This window comes from Phyllobates terribilis, unplaced genomic scaffold (genome assembly GCF_046119375.1).
Source record: "Phyllobates terribilis strain yellow unplaced genomic scaffold, ASM4611937v1 Scaffold_3__8_contigs__length_932513732, whole genome shotgun sequence".
NCBI classification, from domain to species: domain Eukaryota; kingdom Metazoa; phylum Chordata; class Amphibia; order Anura; family Dendrobatidae; genus Phyllobates; species Phyllobates terribilis.
Genome location: NW_027362763.1, coordinates 836,877,313 through 836,896,618, shown reverse-complemented (window position 1 = coordinate 836,896,618; position 19,306 = coordinate 836,877,313). Strand labels below are relative to the sequence as shown.

At 40.2% G+C, this 19,306-nt stretch overlaps 1 protein-coding gene across 3 annotated transcripts in view; it reads left to right on the top strand.

Moving 5' to 3' along the window:
- CFAP61 (cilia and flagella associated protein 61) overlaps positions 1-19,306 on the top strand; it is a 423,133-nt gene that overhangs the window by 280,006 nt on the left and 123,821 nt on the right. For all 3 annotated transcript variants that reach the window (XM_073672462.1, XM_073672463.1, XM_073672461.1), the window contains 2 exons: positions 3,683-4,010; positions 10,814-10,905. In XM_073672462.1, coding sequence (XP_073528563.1) covers positions 3,683-4,010; positions 10,814-10,905 — 420 coding nt within the window. The remainder of the gene's footprint in view (positions 1-3,682; positions 4,011-10,813; positions 10,906-19,306) is intronic.

The following is a 19,306-nucleotide window of genomic DNA, read 5'->3' as shown; positions in this document are numbered from 1 at the left end:
GCATGCTGCTTGGGAGTTATGGTTGAACCCTCCAAGGTAATTTCATTGTCAGGTAGAGTTAGGTTAGTAGAGGGGAGAAACAAAGAGATTCAGTTTAAGATAGAGGGAAGACATGATGTTAGAGACAGCAGACAAACAATCCTTGGTATTTTGTATTAGGGTAGGGGTGATGTCAGGGGAAAAAGTGTATAATTGGGTGTCATCAGCATAGAGATGATACTGGAACCCAAATCTGCTGATTCTCCTGATATGTTTATTTCAATAGGCAAAGTGGAATAAGATCCTGCTAGACTACTATAACAGTGGGTTATCTTGCGTCCAAAAATAAAATAAGCATGGTTTAATTCAAGTCTGATTTTTTTTTTTAAATCTTTTTAATGTCTGCCATTGGTGGAGTGTTGTGCTGATCCCACACATATTATTAGATTATTCGCCTATCCTGCTGAAGTCGGTGGCATGGTGGCTTTAGGTCCAAGGCTTCCTAGGAAGTGACCACACAGCCATATAATCAATAAGCCGCATATAACTGATGCATATGACTTAGTAATTAGTACTAATTCATCACAGATTGGTGCATGCTTAATAATGTCAAATCTACAGAGGTCACATCTTTATGTAGCAGCATATAAATAAAACAGGTCTACAAGGGTAAAATTGTTTGAAAAGTAAGAAATGATTTTTATATACTTTCGTTCACTGAACTCGGTAAAAATATTGAAAAAATTCCACCATGTACAGTTTTTTCACAAACACTGACTCCATTGACTTTTTCTTGCACCATACTTTAACCCCTTTGCATGACCTTTGGTGGATGATTTTGGTGTCATTAGATTGGTTAGAAATTAATGGACGCTGTGCTGTGATTGGCTGTTGTGGGCAGAGAAGATTTTCTTAACCCAGCTTCCAAAGAGTGTTGTGGTGTCCATAGCATCCAATCATAGCATATCTTTCATTTTACCTCAGCAGTATAAGAAAGGAAAGCTGCGATGTGATTGGTTGTTATGGGCAGTAAAGACAGATATTTTTTTTTAGTCACAGCTCATAACAGTGTAGTAGTGTCCATAGCAACCAATCAGAGCACAGCTTTCATTTTACCTCAGCAGTATTAGAACTGAAAGTTGCACTGTGATTGGTTGCTATGGGGAGCAAAGGCAGATCTTCTTTTAGACAGAGTTCATCAGAGTGTGGTGTTGTGGTTACTACGATTCCTTTGGGTATTTAGTGGTTGTGGTGGATTAAGCTTCTGTTTCTAACAACCTGATCAAAATGACTACTAGGAGGTGTCGTAATTCACCCGACAACATTTTTCAAAATTTGCGGTTGTTTTGTGGTGAAGAAACAATGAAGGAACATTACGGACTTTGTTAGAAAAGTGTATTATGCGTACTTTGGTGTAAAACTAGGTGATCAGGACAAGTTGTGGGTTTCACACGTAGTGTGTTCTGTTTGTGTAGAAGAACTACAACAGTGGTCTAAAGGGAAGAAAGAGCGCTTTTGTTTTGGCGTGCCTATGATCTGGAGGGAACCGCAAAATCATACTGATGACTGCTACTTTTGTAAGTGCAACCTGGAGGCACTCAACCTTAAAAATAAGAAGGAAATTATATACCCGGACCTCCCGTCAGTGATTCGCCCAGTGCCTCACTGTCCAGGAATACCTGTCCCTTCACCTCCGGAGAAACTTGAAGATACACCTGATTCAGAATATGACAAGCAGGATTCTGACGAAGACTTTCATGCTAGTCCCAATGAGCCACAACTTTATTCACAGCTCAAATTAAATGATTTAGTCAGAGACTTGGACCTTCCTAAACATTCTACAGAACTTTTAGGCTCTAGACTAAAGGAAAACCTGCTAGCTCCTGATACCTGTTTTTCATGATGCAGAAGCAGAGAAAAGGAATTCCTTCCATATGTTTCTCAAGACGGTGCTCTAGTGTATTGGAGTGATGTTCCTGGGCTGATGGAAAAATTTAACCTTAAGTACAATGTGAGCGAGTGGAGACCCTTTATTGAGTCATCTGAAAAAAGTCTGAAATTAGTGCTACTGCACAATGGCAGCAAGTATGCTTCAGGGCATTTTGTGCACTTGAAGGAAAGCTATGAGAATTTAGACTTTATTCTTAGGAAACTTAACTACGAGCATCAAGGATGGTCAATATTTGGTGATCTGAAAGTTCTCTCTTTGCTCCTTGGGTTGCAAGTAGGATACATAAAGTACCCATTCTTTTTGTGTGAATGGGACAGCCGGGATAGGACTTATCACTGGAGCCAAAAAAGATGGCCAACGAGAACATCTTTGCTACCTGGACTCAAAAACATAATTGCAGAAAGTTTAGCTGATCCCACTAAAGTTCTTCTGCCACCACTTCACATTAAGCTTGGACTGATGAAGCAGTTTGTGAAAGCTCTACAGAAAGAAGGAGAGACTTCTAAGTACCTGTGTACCAAGTTCCAGGGACTGTCCGAAGCAAAACCTAAGGAAGACATTTTTGTGGGTCTGGATATTCGGAATCTCATGAAGGACGACGTGTTTGAAACAAAAATTAAAGCTGTTGAGAAAAGGGCTTGCGATTCTTTCAAAGAAGTCATGAAGAATGTTCTAGGTAACAACAAAGATCCCAAATTTAAGTCCATTGTGCAGAACATGTTGAAATGTTTCAAAGCCTTGGGTTGTCTGTTGGATTTGAAGTTAATTTTTTTACATTCCCATTTGGGCTACTATCCTTAAAACCTTGGTGCTGTTAGTGAAGAGCAAGGAGAAATATTTCATCAGGATATCAAGGAGATGGAACGAGGTTACCAAGGTGGATGGAACATGAACATGATGGGGGGACTATTCGGTGAAGCATTCAGCAGAACATCCGCATGCCTTCAATAAGAAAAAAAGTATGAAGAGAAGCTTTGAAGAGAAAGGAAAAGGTGCAAGAATTAATTTCCAATAATGTTGCAGAATGAATGTTCAATAAATTTTTATATATAATATTGTGTACATTTTTGGCTAGTACGTAGTTTCACGCGCGCTTTGTGTAAAATCCATACGTGATGAAGAAGAATTTTTTTTAAATCAGGGCATAAGAAAACCTAAGGATTTGTCAATGGAATTGAAACAATTTTCATAAACCCAAATTTTGCATACCTCTCTAATTAGTGGTTAGAACTTATGCCACCCTATTAAATTATTCATCATAGCACCTATACCGTGTTTATTATCCTGCAATTATAGAGAAGCCATATGTTTGCTGGTTTAGATATTTGCTTTCACAAAAAAGAGGTAAATGCCTCCAAATAACTAATAATAAATTCACTACTTAAAGAAGACCTGTCGCTTCTAGTGAAATTTCTGTTTCTGGAGCTCCTTTTTTTTAATAACTGTGTTGTAATGTTCCTTTGTTATTCCTATTAGACATTTATGAATATCTTGTCATATGGCCAATCAGAGATGATAGTATCCGATTGTGTACAGAGACATCCCTCTGACACAGAGAATGGTAACCCCCAGTTGTAAATTTGTTCATCTGATAATTGATCAGGAGGAGTAAGAGTGGCACATACAGAAAATATTATCCAGAATTGTGATTCATAAGAGGGTTTGCACGAGTGTCTATCAGCATTGTTTTTACCAGAAGTAATGATGTCCTGTATATATCAGTTTTCCTTATACATTATTTTGTCTTTTTAGGCATTTTTAAATTTTTGGGAAAAGAAAGTAGACTACGATGCCTTTAAGGCAGTTAACAGTGCCTGCCTGGTATATGATGGAAAGCTGGTTATTGATACTACATTTCACACCAATGATTCTTCTATAAGAGCAGCAGGACCACTGACCAAGTACTCCAATAAATATTATGTTAATGAGTGGTCTCACAGCTACTTCAGCACCAAGGAGATAGGTGTTCAGCTGGCTGCCACCATGCTTCCTCTTTTTGACCCGACACTTGAACCTATCAGTGAACCGTCACCAGAATGTGACAGACTCATCCCAATCTATAAAGGACCTAAAATGCAAGGTTAGTTTCTAGATACTACATTGAGCTTTATTGCAATGACTTTTTGGATTCTATTGAAGAGAACTATGTAAATGGCCAATAGAATATGGACAACTCTCTGACGCAAATAAGTCTGTTACATCACTTACTACAGACTTCCAAATTACCCCAAGAACAAGAACTGTTCGGCAGGAGCTTCATAAAATAGGTTTCATAACTGAGCAGATGTATACAAGCCTCGGAACACCATGCACAATTCCAAGTGACAGGTCTAAAAAAAAAGGGCAAGTCTGGGCTTGGTGGACATTTTGAGAATGATACCATTTGGAATACACTGGGCCCTATTCATTATTGCATTTGAGCCTTTTTGTTGTCTAGTTTTTGGTGTTTTTCATCTGTTTTTCATTTGCACTTTATTCTTCCTTATTTTAATTTGCATATTTTTTAAAGTCTATTTTATACTCGTACATGTTCTCCTGTTTTTTTTTTAATGCCCATCATTGTGGACCGGATTTTCATGTGTTGTCGGCTGATTCTTCATTTATGACTGACTTTTTAAACAGTTGTAAAATGTTTGCTCAAATGTAATCCAGTATTTACCCTGGAGGGATTTTTATGTATGTCTGCCATTTATGCACAAATTTTACAACATTTTTCCTGCACATGCGACTTTTTGCACTAAAAAGTTGCAAAAATAGTATGCAAAAAAGGTTGCAAAAATAAAGAACATTTTTCATTTTCTGAAAAATTCAAGAACCACGTGCACTATCTTGAAGAAAAAGATCAATGAATACAAGAAGGCACAAAAAGAAAAGTGACTTAAAAAAATGCAAATGATGAATTGGGTCCATTATACCTATTGTAAAATTTGATGTAGGAAGGATAATGTTATAGGGCTGTTTTCAGGGTTTGGAATGGGCCCTTTATTTCCAATGATGGGTGATATTAAAGATAATCTGATAGTATGATTTCACATTCCAAACTATTTATACAGTTATGTCCATATATATTTGGACAGAGACAACATTTTTCTAATTTTGGTTCTAGATATTACCACAATGAATTTTAAACAAAACAATTCAGATGCAGTTGAATTTCAGACTTTCAGCTTTCATTTGAGGGTATCCACATTAAAATTGGATGAAGGGTTTAGGAGTTTCAGCTCCTTAACATGTGCCACCCTGTTTTTTTTTTTTTTCAATTCTTTATTTTTAATTTTGCAATAAAGAAGAAATACTATGCAACACAGAGATACATATCAGTTCCGATAGTTAAGAAGACAAAAACACTGCGTTGCACAATCTTAATACAGTAAAATTAACAAATTTCTCTAAACAAGCAGAGAAATATTAAACAGTTCAAAACATTTCAAAACAAATCATTCCCATTTACAGGAGCGTATCAATAAAGCATTAGTTCAACCCTAGAATCAAAGCAACTCCCGAGATAAACCAATAAACCAATGCTGAGTATACATTAGAGAACATTGCGATATCCGTCCCTTGTCAAACCAGAGCCCACAGGGTCGTAAATCCTCAAGTCTCCTAGTAGATTTTGGCAATATATGTGGAGAGTTAGCATTATTGTACACAACACTTAACGGTGATTTAATACTCGGCTGACCACCGTGACACCCCCCAGACACTCAGGGACTAAGATGTGATACCCCCCGTATAATGTATCCACGGGGCCCAAATCTTCCTAAATTTCTCATGTGTCAGGGAGTCCCAACTCGTCAATTCCTCCAACCTAAAAAGATCTCTCATTTTACATTTCCAATCATCCAAAGTTGGTGGGGCTTGCTGCTTCCACTTAAAGGCTATCAGTTGTTTCGCAGCCCCTAACATCAGTGGGGCCAACTCATGTTTTTTAGGGTGGAAGTTGTTTGTGGGAAGGGACAAAAGCACCTCTACTACCGTCAAATCTGAAACAATTAATTTGAGAGAACGCATAACTCCCATAACCTCAGACCAAAACTGTCGAAGGACCGGGCAATACCAGAAGACATGGGACAAAGTACCTTGCGACCCCTCACACCTCCAGCATTGTGGAGAGCTAGTTAACCCCAAATGATAAAGTTTATCTGGTGTATAGTACCAACACGAGAGCAATTTGTACGCCATTTCCTGGGATACCACACATCGTGAAAAACCATGTGAATTGAGGCATATCATTTGTTTATCTTTTGGGGAGAGGTTAATATTCAGTTCAGATTCCCAAGAATGTAAGAATAACGGTGGGGCATTGTCTATCAAGTTTGCAAGATTAGAATAAAGTTTAGAAACAATTTTTGGAACAAAATGATTGACTTTGGTTAGAATCTCAAGCCAAAGCCATTTGGTGTGAGGTTGAGGTAATCCAGTGATCAAGTTCATATAATGATGAACATGTAGGTGTTGTAAAAAATTGAGAGGGCGTTTCCCCGCCGCCATTGGCCAACCATCAACACATGGAATTTTCCCCTGAAGCAAATGTGAAATGGGTTTAAGTGGTAAGGAGGACCATAGAGCGTAAGGGTCTGTAAAATCCGGAGAGAAGAGATAGGGGAGAAGTCCCATTGGTATTTTATCTAGAAAATTACAAGTTGGGGCTTGGATTGGAATCAGTGCGCGTCTGGTTTGTAAAGTAGCTAGGAGAACATCTCCCAGTCCCTCTTTAGGAAGGGGGCAGTCTGTCCATAAGTATTTCAATGCATTCTTTCCCAGAAGTTGCATTTCAATGTGCGAATCATTACCCTTTTCCGCCCATTTTATTAATTTTAGCCAATTTGCTAGAAGAATGGCTTGATGATAAAGAGCTAGGTTAGGTAAACCCACTCCTCCCCCACATTTTGAGCGCATCAAAAGTTTCAAAGGTAATCTGGCTTTTTTATATTTCCAAACAAATTTGGCTATTATTTGATTAAGAGAGCGTATAAAAGAAACGGGGAGTTGAATTGGGATCATATTCCCACCCTGTTTTTAAAGGGACCAAAAGTAATTGGACAAATTAAATAATTGTAAATAAAATGTTCATTTCTAGTACTTGGTTGAAAACCCTTTGTTGGCAATGACTGCCTGAAGTCTTGAACTCATGGACATCACCAGACGCTGTGTTTCCTCCTTTTTGATGCTCTGCCAGGCCTTCACTGCGGTGGTTTTCAGTTGCTGTTTGTTTGTGGGCCTTTCTGTCTGAAGTTTAGTCTTTAACAAGTGAAATGCATGCTCAATTGGGTTGAGATCAGGTGACTGACGTGGCCATTCAAGAATATTCCACTTCTTTGCTTTAATAAACTCCTGGGTTGCTTTGACTTTATGTTTTGGGTCATTGTCCATCTGTAGTATGAAACGACGACCAATCAGTTTGGCTGCATTTGGCTGGATCTGAGCACACAGTATGGCTCTGAATACATCAGAATTCATTCTGCTGCTTCTGTCCTGTGTCACATCATCAATAAACACTAGTGACCCAGTGCCACTGGCAGCCATGCATGCCCAAGCCATCACACTGCCTCCACCGTGTTTTACAGATGATGTGGTATGCTTTGGATCATGAGCTGTACCTCGCCTTCACCATACTTTTCTCTTTCCATCATTCTGGTAGAGGTTGATCTTGGTTTCATCTGTCCAAAGAATGTTCTTCCCGAACTGTGCTGGCTTTTTTAGATGTTTTTTAGCAAAGTCCAGTCTAGCCTTTTTATTCTTGATTCTTATGAGTGGCTTGCACCGTGCAGTGAACCCTCTGTATTTACTTTAATGCAGTCTTCTCTTTATAATAGATTTGGATATTGATACGCCTACCTCCTGGAGAGTGTTGTTCACTTGGTTGGCTGTTGTGAAGGGGTTTCTCTTCACCATGGAGATTATTCTGCGATCATCCACCACTGTTGTCTTCCGTGGGCGCCCAGGTCTTTTTGCATTGATGAGTTCAGCAGTCCTTTCTTTTTCAGGATGTACCAAACTGTAGATTTTGCCACTCCTAATATTGTAGCAATTTCTCGAATGTTTTTTTTTCTGTTTTTGCAGCTTAAGGATGGCTTGTTTCACCTGCATGGAGAGCTCCTTTGACCGCATGTTTACTTCACACCAAAACATTCCAAATGCAAGCACCACACCTCAAATCAACTCCAGGCCTTTTATCTGCTTAATTGAGAATGACATAACGAAGGGATTGCCCACACCTGTCCATGAAATAGCCTTGGAGTCAATTGTCCAATTACTTTTGGTCCCTTTAAAAACAGGGTGGCACATGTTAAGGAGCTGAAACTCCTAAACCCTTCATCCAATTTTAATGTGGATACCCTCAAATGAAAGCTGAAAGTCTGAACTTCAACTACATCTGAATTGTTTTGTTTAAAATTCATTGTGGTAATGTCTAGAACCAAAATTAGAAAAATGTTGTCTCTGTCCAAATATATATGGACCTACAGTGGTGGCCAAAAGTATTTGCACCCCTGCAATTCTGTCAGATAATACTCAGTTTCTTCCTGAAAATGATTGCAATCACAAATTCTTTGGTATTATCTTCATTTAATTTGCTTGCAAGGAAAAAACACAAAAAAGAATGAAGCAAAAATCAAATCATTGATCATTTCACACAAAACTCCAAAAATGGGCCAGACAAAAGTATTGGCACCCTCAGCCTAATACTTGGTTGCACAACCTTTAGCCAAAATAACTGCGAAGAACCGCTTCCGGTAACCATCAATGAGTTTCTTACAATGCTCTGCTGGAATTGTAGACCATTCTTCTTTGGCAAACTGCTCCAGGTCCCTGATATTTGAAGGGTGCCTTCTCCAAACTGCCATTTTGAGATCTCTCCACAGGTGTTCTATGGGATTCAGGTCTGGACTCATTGCTGGACACCTTAGAAGTCTCCAGTGCTTTCTCTCAAACCATTTTATAGTGCTTTTGGAAGTGTGTTTTGGGTCATTGTCCTGCTGGAAGACCCATGACCTCTGAGGGAGACCCAGCTTTCTCACACTGGGCCCTACATTATGCTGCAAAATTTGTTGGTAGTCTTCAGACTTCATAATGCCATGCACACGGTCAAGCAGTCCAGTGCCAGAGGCAGCAAAGCAACCCCAAAACATCAGGGAACCTCCGCCATGTTTGACTGTAGAGACCGTGTTCTTTTCTTTGAATGCCTCTTTTTTTTTCCCTGTACACTCTATGTTGATGCTTTTTCCCAAAAAGCTCTACTTTTGTCTCATCTGACTAGAGAACATTCTTCCAAAACGTTTTAGGCTTTCTCAGGTAAGTTTTGGCAAACTCCAGCCTGGCTTTTTTATGTCTCGGGGTAAGAAGTGGGGTCTTCCTGGGTATCCTACCATACAGTCCCTTTTCATTCAGACGCTTACGGATAGTACGGGTTGACAGTGTTGTACCCTCGGACTGCAGGGCAGCTTGAACTTGTTTGGATGTTAGTCGAGGTTCTTTATCCACCATCCGCACAATCTTGCGTTGAAATCTCTTTTCAATTTTTCTTTTCCGTCCACATCTAGGGAGGTTAGCCACAGTGCCATGGGCTTTAAACTTCTTGATGACACTGCGCACGGAAGACACAGGAACATTCAGGTCTTTGGAGTTGGACTTGTAGCCTTGAGATTGCTCATGCCTCCTCACAATTTGGTTTCTCAAGTCCTCAGACAGTTCTTTGGTCTTCTTTCTTTTCTCCATGCTCAATGTGGTACACACAAGGACACAGGACAGAGGTTGAGTCAACTTGAATCCATGTTAACTGGCTGCAAGTGTGATTTAGTTATTGCCAACACCTGTTAGGTGCCACAGGTAAGTTATAGGTGCTGTTAATTACACGAATTAGAGAAGCATCACATGATTTTTCAAATAGTGCCAATACTTTTGTCCACCCCCTTTTTTAGGTTTGGTGTGGAATTGTATCCAATTTGGCTTTAGGACAATTCTTTTTGTGTTTTTTCATTGAAGACAAATTAAATGAAGATAATAATACCAAAGAATTTGTGATTGCAATTATTTTCAGGAAGAAACTGAGTATTATCTGACAGAATTGCAGGGGTGCTGATACTTTTGGCCACCACTGTAACTGTATGTGCATGTAGCTCTTTCAAACACAAGTCCAGCAATACGTTTACATGGCCAGTCCATTTCTCCATTACTGAGAAATCAGCATTTGATTTGATATACAAATGAGGCTAAAGATCTGATGCTTCTGCCACTCCAGCTCTATTCCCCACCCAGCACTGTCTTCTCCTGCTTGACTGTCAACCTCTGTGCTCTGTGTACTTTAGGCAAAGGAGACGTCAATCAAGCAGGAGGGCATTGGGCAGTAAGTTTGAGTGCCACAGCAAACTGTATTTTTTTACAGGATTAGTACTGATTGTAATAGACAGTGACCAATAGTTTGCTGACAGGTCTGTAGGACAATTATCTAAATGTAAATTCTTAGGCAGTGATGGAAACACTGGGGCTGAAATGTGACATTATTTGTGCCAGTTTATATTTTGTGCCACATCTATTATGCGTTGTAGACATGTTAGGCATGGTTTTCAACATGTGCGTCAAGGGGTGTTGGTTATCAGAAATGAGCTTGGAGAACGGTGTCTCCTAAATCATTATTTTGTGTACCAAAATTGGCCTTATTAGCCTTAGTGAACCAAAATAAGCTAGGTACCAAATGATCGTAAGATACACCAGATTTGTCAACCAGCATGAACACTTAGGCTACAAAGTTTTCAAATTTTTCTAAGTTTGCACTTTCTAAAACTTCGCTTTAGTAAATCATTCCCAGTATATGTAAGGAAAAATGAAAAATAGTTGACCTATAATTCTATAATTATAGACTATGTTGCTTTTCTGCCTTATTAGGTGGTCTTGTTCCTGGTGGCTATTACTATTTACATGTCACAAAACCTGCAATTCCATCTCCTCTAGAAGCTCAGATGGCACAGCCAAGTTATGTAAGTAAAATAGTGTAATATACAATGTGGATTAAATATATATATACACACGCACAGTGGGGAGAATAAGATACACTGTTGATTTTGCAAGTTTTCCCACCTACAAAGAATGGTGAGGTCTGTAATTTTTATCGTAGGTACACTTCAACTGTGAGAGACAGAATCTAACAAAAGACAGAAAATCACATTGTATATTGTTAAATAATTCAATTGCATTTTATTGATCATTTGATCCTATCAGATTGATCATATAGCAATCAAAACTGATTGAAAAAGAATTTTGTCTATTTGCATACCAGGAGATCAGTCAATTTTCTCCTTGTTTTCCGCCCATCCTTTTCAAAGTCCTTTATCTGGCAATAAGAAAACTGATTGCAACACTCTCCATCACTGCTCTGCCAGTTCCACCTTGTCTGCCAGTTGCCTACAAAAAGTTAAAGAAACCAGAAAGAAATTCTCTCAAGTAATCTCTGCAAGACTGTTACATGAAAATGCTTAAAATCAGTCTTGCTAATACTGTGGGCAACCTAATGTTTACTTCTATGCATCATTTTTATGTTTCCTATTAAATTTTTTTTTTAATTTTTGCAGAATCTATCCCAATACTTGACTATATATATATATATATATATATATATATATATATACATATATATATATATATATATATATATATATATATACAGTGCCTACAAGTAGTATTCTACCCCCTGCAGATTTAGCTGGTTTGATAAGATGCAAATAAGTTAGAGCCTTCAAACTGCAAACGAGAGTAGGTTTTATGAACAGAAGCATAAATCTTACAAACCAAAAAGTTATGTTGCTCAGTTGAATTTTATTAAATTTTAAACATAAAAGTGTGGGTCAATTATTATACAACCCCTATGTTTAATATTTTGTGGAATAACCCTTGTTTGCAATTACAGCTAATAATCGTCTTTTATAAGACCTGATCAGGCCGGCACAGGTTTGTGGAGTTATCTTGGTCCACTCCTCCATGCAGATCTTCTCCAAGTTATCTAGGTTCTTTGGGTGTCTCATGTGGACTTTATTCTTGAGCTCCTTCCACAAGTTTTCAATTGGGTTAAGGTCAGGAGACTGACTAGGCCACTCCAACACCTTGACTTTTTCCCTCTTGAACCAGGCCTTGGTTTTCTTGGCTGTGTGCTTTGGGTCGTTGTCTTGTTGGAAGATGAAATTACGACCCATCTTAAGATCCTTGATGGAGGAGCGGAGGTTCTTGGCCAAAATCTCCAGGTAGGCCGTGCTATCCATCTTCCCATGGATGCGGACCAGATGGCCAGGCCCCTTGGCTGAGAAACAGCCCCACAGCATGATGCTGCCACCACCATGCTTGACTGTAGGGATGGTATTCTTGGGGTCGTATGCAGTGCCATCCAGTCTCCAAACGTCACGTGTGTGGTTGGCACCAAATATCTCGATCTTGGTCTCATCAGACCATAGAACCTTGAACCAGTCTGTCTCAGAGTCCTCCAAGTGATCATGAGCAAACTGTAGACGAGCCTTGACATGACGCTTTGAAAGTAAAGGTACCATACAGGCTCGTCTGGAACGGAGACCATTGCGGTGGAGTACGTTACTTATGGTATTGACTGAAACCAATGTCCCCACTGCCATGAGATCTTCCCGGAGCTCCTTCCTTGTTGTCCTTGGGTTAGCCTTGACTCTTCGGACAAGCCTGGCCTCGGCACGGGAGGACACTTTCAAAGGCTGTCCAGGCCGTGGAAGGCTAACAGTAGTTCCATAAGCCTTCCACTTACGGATGATGCTCCCAACAGTGGAGACAGGTAGGCCCAACTCCTTGGAAAGGGTTTTGTACCCCTTGCCAGCCTTGTGACCCTCCACGATCTTGTCTCTGATGGCCTTGGAATGCTCCTTTGTCTTTCCCATGTTGACCATGTCTGAGTGCTGTTCACAAGTTTGGGGAGGGTCTTAAATAGTCAGAAAAGGCTGGCAAAAGAGATCTTTAATCCACACATGTGAAGCTCATTATTCTTGGTGCCTGAACTACTTCTTAATACTTTAGGGGGACCAAACAGAATTCTTGTGGTTTGAGGGGTTGAATAATAAATGACACTCTGAATTAACTTTTAACGTTTTAAAAAAAAAAAAATTGCTGCAGTGCATTTCCCACTTCCAGGCTGATCTACAGTACAAATGTCACAATGCCAAGTTAATTCCGCATGTGTCAACCAGCTAAATCTGCAGGGGGTTGAATACTACTTGTAGGCACTGTATATACTGTTTAAAAAAATAAAGGGAACACTTAAACAACACAATGTAACTCCAAGTCAATAACACTTCTGTGAAATCTACCTGTCCAGTTATGAAGCAACACTGATTGTGAATCAATTTCTCCTGCTGTTGTGCAAATGGAACAGACAACTGGTAGAAATGATAGGCAATTAGCAAGATACCCCCTATAAAAGAGTGGTTCTACTGGTGGTGACCACAGACCATTTCTCTGTTCTCATCCTTTTTGGCTGTTGTTTTGGTCACTTTTTCATTTTGCCATTGCTCTCACCCCTAAAGGTACAGTAGCATGTGCAGGACAATGCCAGACCTCATGTGGCTGGAGTGTGTCAGCAGTTCCTGCAAGATGAAGGCTTTGAAGCTATGGACTGGCCAGCCCGTTCCCCAGACCTGAATCCGATTGAGCACATCTGGGACATCATGTCTTGCTCCATCCACCAACGTCATGTTGCACCACAGACTGTCCAGGAGTTGGCGGATGCTTTAGTCCAGGTCTGGGAGGAGATCCCACAGGAGACCATCCGCAACCTCATCAGGAGCATGCCCAGGCGTTGTAGGGAGGTCATACAGGCACGTGGAGGCCACACACAATACTGAGCCTCATTTTGACTTGTTTTAAGGACATTACATCAAAGTTGGATCAGCCTGTAGTGTGTTTTTCCACTTTAATTTTGGGGGTGACTCCAAATCCAGGCCTCCATTGGTTAATAAATTTGATTTCCATTGATGATTTTTGTGTGATTTGTACAGAGCAAAGTATTCAATGAGAATATTTCATTCATTCAGATCTAGGATGTGTTATTTGAGTGTTCCCTTTATTTTTTTGAGCAATGTATATATACAGTGCATTGTGAAAGTATTTGGCCCTCTTGAACTTTTCTACCTTTTAAAGATATAAAATTCTATTTTTTTAGGGAAGAATCAACAACAAGTGGGACACAATCGTGAAGTGGAACGAAATTTATTGGATATTTTAAACTTTTTAAAAAAAATGAAAAGCGGAGCGTGCAATATTATTCGCCCCCCTTGAGTTAATACTTTGTAGCACCACCTTTTGCTGCAATTACAGCTGCAAGTCGCTTGGGGTATGTCTCTATCAGTTTTGAACATCGAGAGGCTGAAATTCTTGCCCATTCTTCCTTGCAAAACAGCTCAAGCTCATTGAGGTTGGATGGAGGGCGTTTGTGAACAGCAGTTTTCAGCTCTTTCCACAGATTCTCGATTGGATTCAGGTCTGGACTTTGACTTGGCCATTCTAACACCTGGATACGTTTATTTTTGAACCATTCCATTGTAGATTTAGCTTTATGTTTGGGATCATTGTCTTGTTGGAAGATAAATCTCCCTCCCAGTCTCAGGTCTTTTGCAGACTCCCAACAGGTTTTCTTCCAGAATGGTCCTGTATTTGGCTCCGTCCATCTTCCCATCAATTTTAACCATCTTCCCTGTCCCTGCTGAAGAAAAGCAGGCCCAAACCATGATGCTGCCACCACCATGTTTGACAGTGGGGATGGTGTTTTGAGGGTGATGAGCTGTGTTGCTTTTATGCCAAACATATCGTTTTGCATTGTGGCCAAAAAGTTTGATTTTGGTTTCATCTGACCAGAGCACCTTATTCCACATGCTTGGTGTGTCTCCCAGGTGGCTTGTGTCAAACTTCAAACGAGACTTTTTATGGATATTTTTGAGAAATGGCTTTCTTCTTGCCACTCTTCCATAAAGGCCAGATTTGTACAGTGTACGACTGATTGATGTCCTATGGACAGACTCTCCCACCTCAGCTGTAGATCTCTGCAGTTCATCCAGAGTGATCATGGACCTTTTGGCTGCATCTCTGATCAGTCTTCTCCTTGTTCGAGATGAAAGTTTAGAGGGATGGCCGGGTCTTGGTAGATTTGCAGTGGTCTGATACTCCTTCCATTTCAATATGATCACTTGCACAGTGCTCCTTGAGATGTTTAAAACTTGGGAAATCTTTTTGTATCCAAATCCGGCTTTAAACTTCGCCACAACAGTATCTCGGACCTGCCTGGTGTGTTCCTTGGTCTTCATGATGCTTTCTGCACTTGAAACAGAACCCTGAAGCTATCACAGAACAGGTGCATTTATACGGAGACTTGATTACACACAGGTGGATTCTATTTATCATTACCACTCATTTAGGACAACATTGGATCATTCAGAGATCCTCACTGATCTTCTGGAGTGAGTTTGCTGCACTGAAAGTAAAGGGGCCGAATAATATTGCACGCCCCACTTATCATTTTTTTTTTTTTTTTTAAAGTTTAAAATATCCACTAAATTACGTTCCACTTCACGATTGTGTCCCACTTGTTGATTCTTCCCAAAAAAATTAGAATTTTATATCTTTATGTTTGAAGCCAGAAATGTGGCAAAGGTTAGAAAAGTTCAAGGGGGCCAAATACTTTCACAATGCACTCACTGTATGTATACAGCTCTGGCAAAAATAAAGATACCACTGCAAAATTTTCATTTTCTCAGATTTTTCTCTTTATAGGTATATTTTTGAGCAAAATGTACATTGTTGTTTTATTCTATAAACTACTGACAACATGTCTCCGAAGTTCAAAGCTAAAAATTTTGTATTTATTTGCAGCAAATGAGAAATCGTCAAAATAATAAAAAAGAAACAGTGCTTTCAGACCTTAAATAATGCAAAGAAAACAAGTTCTTATTCATTTAGAAACAACAATACCCATATTTTAACTCAGGAAGAGTTCAGAGATCAATATTTGGTGGAATAACCATGATTTTTAATCCCAGCTTTCATGCGTCTTGGCATGCTTTCCACCAGTCTTTCACACTGCTTTTGGGTGACCTTATGCCACTCCTGACATTGATTGACCTAGCTGTGTGGCATGGGGCATTGTCCTGCTGGAAAAAAACAGTCCTCAGAGTTGGGGAATATTGCCTGAGCAGAAGGAAGCAAGTGTTTTTCAAGGATAACCTTGTATGCGTCTTGATTCATACGTCCTTCGCAAAGATTAACCTGCCCAATTCCAGCCTTGCTGAAGCATCCCCAGACCATCACCGATCCTCCACCAAATTTCACAGTGGGTGCAAGACACTGTGGCTTGTATGCCTCTGCAGGTCTCCGTCTAACCATTAGACGAACAGGTGTTGAGCAAAGCTGAAAATTAGACTCATCAGAAAAGATTACCTTACTCCAGTCCTCTATGGTCCAATCCTTATGGTCTTTGGCAAACTTCAGCCTGGCTCTCCTTTGCTTCTCATTGATGTAAGGCTTTTTTCTAGCTTTACATGACTTGAGGCCTCTAGGAGCCTGTTACGAACTATTCTTGCCGTGCACTTCACCCCAGCTGCCATTTGCCATTCCTTTTGTAGGTCACTTGATGTCATCCTGCGGTTGCTGAGTGACATGCGAATAAGATGACGGTCATCCCGGTCAGTGGAGAGTCGCTGTCGCCTTCTGCCGGTCTGTAACTTTGTTGTCCCCAATGTCTGCTGCTTGACCTTGTTGTAATGGACTGCCGTCTTCGAAATTTTAAGGATGGAGGCAACATGACGCTCACTATATCCCTCTGCTAGTAAAGCCAGAATTGAACCCTTCTTTTCCTCACTCAAGACTTTTATTTTCCTTTGGCATGGTTAAAAATGATTTTTTTCATTTACTTTTGGGCTATTCCTATAACTTGTTTTGCCATCCAGCTTGTCCTATTTTAAAAGGATTGTGAAGACCACAGCAGTGTTTTTTATACTTTCCCTCGTTACATAAGATTTGGTTCAGATGATCACCTAATCAGAAGCACATTAAGTAGAATGAGATGTACTTTGGTTGGAATTCAACTGACACTGGAATGGAATGGCTGTCAGACATGTAGAGATGGGGATTTTTAGAAAACTGTGCAGTGGTCTCTTAATTTTTGGCAGAGCTATATATATATATATATATATATATATATATATATATATATTTATATTTATATTTATTAAATGTCCATAGCAGTTTATTAACTTCATAAACCATCAAAAGCAAAATGCAAACAAACAGCCTTTAGTGTGCAGGCAAAAGCAATTTGGTGATCTCCTGTTGTGCCATCTATGTTGATGCAGCGCCTGCTGCACCTGCAACAGATGCTTGAGCAGGTCCTCCATCATGTCCGGTGTCACCTACTGACTTATGGCAGACTTCACCCAGGACATGCAGTCCTTCTTATAGCAGTCACAGGTGTCTGGTGGGAACGCTGCCCGCACGTCTAACACCAATTGTAGGGATTGTGCTCACTCAGTTGCGGTGTGAGGCAAACAGGAGGCATGTCCCTTTAAATGTCCATAGCGGTTTATTAACTTCATTAACCGTCAAAAGCAAAATACAAACAAACAGCCTTTAGTGCAGGCAAAAGCAAAAGAAAATGGTCCTTTACTCATAGTCTCTTGGTATGCCGGACCTGTGGTCACACAGGTGGGTACGTGTCCAGCACACAGCTCAGTCTGGAGACAACACACAGGAGGCCTTCTCCCTCCAAACACAGCCCCTGTGAGAAACAACAGCCTCCATTATATAGGCTGTTAAGCACACTCAGAGGTGAGGTATGTGGGTAGCTAGACCCGCCCAACTCTTCACAGCTACCCGTAACCCGGTCCCAGGTGCACCAATTAGTCCTCTTAGTGCGTGCGTGGACTAGAGAAAATACTCTGGGTTACATCACGGAGACCAGCCATCTCTGTGATACATACTGTACCTCCCATCGACTACGCGACCATTAGCCACCTTAAAACATATACATAATATAACGCAAGATGACTGTCAATTTTCCTCTGTCTGGGGCTCCATGCAAGATCTCATCTCATGTGGTAAGGATGATTCAGAGAAAGGTCAGGATACAGCCCATAACTCCATGGAAGGACCTGGTCAATGACCTGAAGAGAGCTGGGACCACAGTCTGAAACATTAATGTTAGCAGCACATTATGCTGTCATGGATTAAAATTGTGCAGGGCACTCAAGGTCCCCCTGCTCATGTCAGCACATGTCTAGGCCCGTTTGAAGTTCGCCAATGACCATCTGGATGATCCAGAGGAGACATGTGAGAAGATCATGTGGTCAGATGAGACCAAAATAGAACTTTTTGGTATCAACTCCAATCTCCATGTTTGGAGGAAGATGAAGGATGAGTACAACCCCAAGAACACCATCCCAACCGTGAAGCATGGTGGGGGAAACGTCATACTCTGGGGGTGCTTTTCTGCAAAGGGGACAGTACGACTGCACCATATTGAAGGGAGGATGGATGAGGTCATGTATCATGAGATTTTGGCCAACAACCTCCTTCCCTCAGTAAGAGCATTGAAGATGGGTCGTGGCTGGGTCTTCCAGTATGACAATGACCCGAAACACATAGTAAGGGCAACTAAGGATTGCCTTCGTGAGAAGCATTTCAAAGTCCTGGGGTGGCCTAGGCAGTCTCCAGACCTGAACCCAATAGAAAATCTTTGGAGAGCGCTGAAACTCAATGTTGCCCCAGAACCTGAAAGATCTGGAGAAGATCTGCATGGAAGAGTGAGACAAAATCCGTGCTGCAGTGTGTGCAAACTTGATCAAGAACTACTAGAAATGTCTGACCTCTGTAATTGCAAACAAAGGTTTCTGTACCAAATATTAAGTTCTGTTTTTCTATTGTATCAAATACTTATTTCATGCAGTAAAATGCAAATTAATTATGTAAAAGTCATACAATGTGATCTGGATTTTTTTTTAATGATTCTGTCTCTCACAGGTGAAGTGTACTTATGATAAAACTTACAGACCTCTCCATTCTTTGTAGGTGGGAAAACTTGCAAAATCGGAAGTGTATCAAATAATATGCAGTCAAGTATTGGGACAGATTTTGCGTAATTACATTTTTTTTTAATAGGAAACCTAAAAATGATGCAGAAAAGTAAACATTAGGTTACCCACTGTTTTAGCAAGACTCATTTTAAGCATTTTCATGTAACAAAGAGTCTTACGGCGATTACTTGAGAGAATTTTTTTCTGTTTTTTTAAACTTTTTGTAGGCAATTGGCAGACAAGGTGAAACTGGCAGAGCAGTGATGGAGAGTCTTGCAGTCAGTTGTCTTATTGCCAGATAAAGGACTTTGAGAAT